At 59.7% G+C, this 4,590-nt stretch overlaps 1 protein-coding gene across 3 annotated transcripts in view; it reads left to right on the top strand.

The window, feature by feature from the left end:
* TINAGL1 (tubulointerstitial nephritis antigen-like 1) overlaps positions 1–3,454 on the top strand; it is a 15,030-nt gene extending 11,576 nt beyond the window's left edge. For all 3 annotated transcript variants that reach the window (XM_011974014.1, XM_011974015.1, XM_011974016.1), the window contains 7 exons: positions 478–601; positions 686–836; positions 951–1,140; positions 1,240–1,285; positions 1,509–1,632; positions 2,470–2,515; positions 2,599–3,454. In XM_011974014.1, coding sequence (XP_011829404.1) covers positions 478–601; positions 686–836; positions 951–1,140; positions 1,240–1,285; positions 1,509–1,632; positions 2,470–2,515; positions 2,599–2,739 — 822 coding nt within the window. In that variant the 3' untranslated portion in view covers positions 2,740–3,454. The remainder of the gene's footprint in view (positions 1–477; positions 602–685; positions 837–950; positions 1,141–1,239; positions 1,286–1,508; positions 1,633–2,469; positions 2,516–2,598) is intronic.
* The last annotated feature ends 1,136 nt before the right edge of the window (positions 3,455–4,590 follow it).

Genomic DNA, 4,590 nt, shown 5'->3' on the forward strand with positions numbered 1-4,590 from the left:
CTGGCCCTGCCCTTATTCCCCTGGGCCTCTGGCTATTTTCTGCCTCCTGCTGTTTGTGTTGGCAGCCTGCCTGGTCACGGGACCCTACTGCCTCTTCCCTGCCCTTCCCTTTGGGGCCTGAAGCTAAGGCCTGAAGAAAGCTGAGGCCGATCAGAAGGTGCAGAGGAAAGAGGCAGGGGTTAAGAATGGAAAGCTGAGGGGCCTGGCCTGGCCTGGCCACTTCCCTGTGCCTGGCCTCAGCTGCCTCATCTGGGAAGCAGGACTAGTCAACTCCACCTGATACCTGGGAGGCACTAAATGGTGCTTGGTTCTTCAACACAAGTCAAAGTTGGAGGCAGCTGGAATCCTGCAGCAGCAGGAGGGCTCAAGATTAAACTGCAGAAGGCCCTGGACTTGGTGGCCCTCCAGTGCCAATGGGCACCTGAGGGGCAGGCCAGGGCAGAGCAGGAGGCAGACAGGGCAACCTTTATCTTGCAGACAGTGCTGAACCCAGGGGAGGTGCTTCCCACGGCCTTTGAGGCCTCTGAGAAGTGGCCCAACCTGATTCATGAGCCTCTTGACCAGGGCAACTGTGCAGGCTCCTGGGCCTTCTCCACAGCAGGTAAGCCAAGGGCAAGGGCTGGCGCCTGGGAGAGGAAGGCCAAATCCTGAGACTCCTGACAGCCCCTCTGCCTCACCCTACCAGCTGTGGCATCCGATCGTGTCTCAATCCATTCTCTGGGACACATGACGCCTGTCCTGTCACCCCAGAACCTGCTGTCTTGTGACACCCACCAGCAGCAGGGCTGCCGCGGTGGGCGTCTCGATGGTGCCTGGTGGTTCCTGCGTCGCCGAGGGTATGCAGCAACAGGGGATGTGGGCAGAGAAGAGGGCGAGGGGCTCCGTGGGCATGGCCTGGGCCATGATGCACTGAGTCTTTCTGCCTTTGCTCCCTCTTGCTGCCTCTGCAGGGTGGTGTCTGACCACTGCTACCCCTTCTCGGGCCGCGAGCGAGACGAGGCTGGCCCCGCGCCACCCTGTATGATGCACAGCCGAGCCATGGGTCGGGGCAAGCGCCAGGCCACTGCCCGCTGCCCCAACAGCCATGTTAATAACAATGACATCTACCAGGTCACTCCTGTCTACCGTCTCGGCTCCAATGTAAGTCAGCACTTGGGTGAGGGCACCAAGGCGGGAGGGTTGTGAAAGCCTGTAGTCTCACCCCTGACAGATGCTATCTGTCCATCCCCTGCCCTCCAGGACAAGGAGATCATGAAGGAGCTGATGGAGAATGGCCCTGTCCAAGGTAAACACCCTTCATCCAGCACCCTGGTTCCAGAAGCTTGTGCCTGCTTGAGACTGGGCACAATGGCACAGAAGGGACCTCCCCTCCCACAGGCAGCGCCTGGAGGGAGCACTTAGAGCTTTGGTACGGAAGGACCCTGGTGCCTGGGCACACCTCAATAGACTCAGGCACCAGTGCCTGTGCCAATGAGCTGAGCGGATCCAACCTTGACATCTGCCCACAGCCCTCATGGAGGTGCATGAAGACTTCTTCCTCTACAAGGGAGGCATCTACAGCCACACGCCAGTGAGCCTTGGGAGGCCAGAGAGATACCGCCGACATGGGACCCACTCAGTCAAGATCACAGGGTGAGGGGCGTGTGGGCAGAGAGGGCTGGGGACAGCAGGGTTTGTGCTAGGGGCTCTGGAGCCTGCCTTGGGTTCTTACAACCTCTCTAAAGAGCCAGGACTACTCATCATTTCAATAGGGGGAAAACTGAGACTCAGAAAGAGAAAGGACTTGCCCTGGGTGGAACTGGAGGTTGGGAGCCTCTGAAGGCTTTTTGGGAACTGTTCCTTCCTGACATTGGGATAAAATAACCCCAATGAAATATGAAGAGAGCCTCAAGAGTTTCTCAACCTCTCCCCACCTCAACACCTGTCCCAGCTCTGCCTGACCCACCGAGTGACCTGTGAGGTCGCTCCCCTGGCCTCAGTTTCCCTATCCAATTTAGGGAATATAGATGTCAGGGTCACTGACTTCAATGAACTCAGTGAAATGTGCTTTACGGTGGGAGTTGGGGGTCTCTAAGATACTCATATATTCTCAGAGTGTCTTCCTTCTGGCCCTTGGCACCTACACCTCCCTGGATCCCCAAGTGAGGGAGGGCAGGTGGATATGTGGTTCCACAGAACTGGCCCCCAGGAGGTGGGTCTCTGGAGGGCCCAGGTTCCCTCCTCTTCTGCTCACCTCACCTCCACTTGTACCCTTGGTGCCCCACCCCCTCCCATGCTGGGCCTGGGTGCACCGACCTACAGATGTGAGAGTGAGGGAGATGCAGAGAGGTACAGAGACCTGCCTGAGCCCTAAGGGTGTACCCAATCCTCCAAAGGCAACTGGGGGCTGGATGGGGCAGGTTTCCGGGATTGGAGCTCCTGAGAGCAGGTAGACCCAGCGCCCTTCCCCTTCCGCTGCTCTGCCCACAGATGGGGAGAGGAGACGTTGCCAGATGGAAGGACGCTCAAATACTGGGTGAGGCCGCTGACCCTTTCCCCGCCCCCTCTTCCCCTCGCCCCACTCCCATTCCCCTTCTCACCACCCCTCCTTATTCCCAGACTGCGGCCAACTCCTGGGGCCCAGCCTGGGGCGAGAGAGGCCACTTCCGCATCGTGCGCGGCGTCAATGAGTGCGACATCGAGAGCTTCGTGCTGGGCGTCTGGGGCCGCGTGGGCATGGAGGACATGGGTCATCACTGAGGCTGTGGGCACCACGCGGGGTCTGGCCTGGGATCCAGGCTGAGGGCCGGCGGAAGAGGCCCCTATGGGGCGGTGACCCCAGCCTCCCCCAACAGAGCCGGGGCGCAGGCCGGCGCCAGGGCGCTAATCCCGGCGCGGGTTCCGCTGACGCAGCGCCCCGCCTGGGAGCCGCGGGCAGGCCAGGCTGGCGGAGCCCCCAGACCTCCCAGTGGGGACGGGGAAGGGCCTGGCCTGGGAAGAGCACAGCCGCAGATCCCAGGCCCCTGGCCCCCCACTCAAGACTGCCAAAGCCAGGACACCTCAAGTCTCCAAGTCTCCAGCCCCACTACCTACCCCACCCCACTCCTGTATTCTTTTGTTTTTTAGACAGGGTTTTGCTTCCTTGCCCAGGCTGGAGTGCAGTGGCCCATCAGGGCTTACTGTAACCCCCTACTCCTGGGCTCAAGTGACCCTCCCACCTCAGCCTCCTGAGTAGCTGGGACTACAGGTGCACCACCACACCTGGCTAATTTTTGTATTTTTCATTAAGAGAGGGATCTCACTATGTTGCCCAGGCTGGTCTTGAACTCCTGGGCTCAAGCGATCCACCTGCCTCCGCCTCCCAAAGTGCTGGGATTGCAGGCATGAGCCACCGCACCCAGCCCTGTATTCTTATTCTTCAGATATTTATTTTTCTTTTCACTGTTTTGAAATAAAACCAAAGTATTGATAACTACAGTGTCGTGGAACCTCTGGGAGTGGAAAGTCAAGCCAAAGTTGGGGTGGCAGTGGTTAGACAGCAGAAAGGACTGCCTGAGGCGTTGCTGGTTGACAGGGGTGGGGGGACTGGAAATCCTAACTGCCATTCAGCCCTAATTGTCGATGCCCTGGGCACTGACCCACTTGGGGGAGGGGCATGGATGGCATGGCCTTTGGCCCTAGAGAGAAACCTGAACCGTGGGAACCACCTTTCAGACGCTGAGTCAGCTGCTGCCTGAAGGGGGAGCCCTGCCCTCCTATCAGCTGAACCCGTGCCAGTGCCCAGCAGGCAAGGGGGGCACAGCCCACAGAAGCTGGAGCCTCTGTCTCTGTAGATCAGTCTCTCCAAGCCACCCAGACAAGGGGGGCCTCTCCTCCCCCTGCTCTTGGGCCAAGCTGAGCCTGCTTCTCATCCTACCTCCCCAGGTTCCCAGTGCCAGCACAATAAGCCAGGCCTCAGCCTGGCTCCAAGGCCATCAGAACCCACCCGCCCAACCTCATCACCAGCTCCTTGCTGCCTCTCAAATGCCCGGTACACATGCAGACTGCCAGGCATTTGCTCATGCTGCTCCCCGGGCCAGATGCCCTTCCATGCCACCCACCCCTTGTCCCGCTCCAGGGTTCCTTCTCCCAGACAGTGCCTGTGAAGGGCCACTGATGTGCCAGAGGCTGTGCAAGGAGCCCAGGCCACCCCACCCCCATCTGGCGTGGGTTAGACCCTCCCTCAAATCGTCTGCACTCTGCCCTTCACCCAATATTTCAGGTATCTGGGATCTATTGACCTTCCCCATTGTGCTGGAAATTCCTAGAGGGCAGGGATGGTCTGTTTCATTAGTGGGTCCTGGTACCCACACTGAAACCCTGGTATAGGGTGACCCTCCAGTGTATGGAATGACTGAGTGGATAAGGCCCATTCTTTCACCTCCACGCCCCTCCCGAGCCTCCACTGCGTCCCTCTGGGCACAGATGCCAGGCTGGTTCTCCTTCCTTTCTGGGAGCCCAAGAGCCTGTGCCTGGGAGGGGGATCCCCGAGCGCAAGGAATCCTCCCTGCCGCCACCTCCAGCCAGCGGGGAGTCGGGGGCACCCTGAGTCGCCGAGGGACTGCGGCGGGG

The sequence above is a fragment of the Mandrillus leucophaeus genome, unplaced genomic scaffold (genome assembly GCF_000951045.1).
Source record: "Mandrillus leucophaeus isolate KB7577 unplaced genomic scaffold, Mleu.le_1.0 Scaffold141, whole genome shotgun sequence".
Classification (NCBI taxonomy): Eukaryota; Metazoa; Chordata; class Mammalia; order Primates; family Cercopithecidae; genus Mandrillus; species Mandrillus leucophaeus.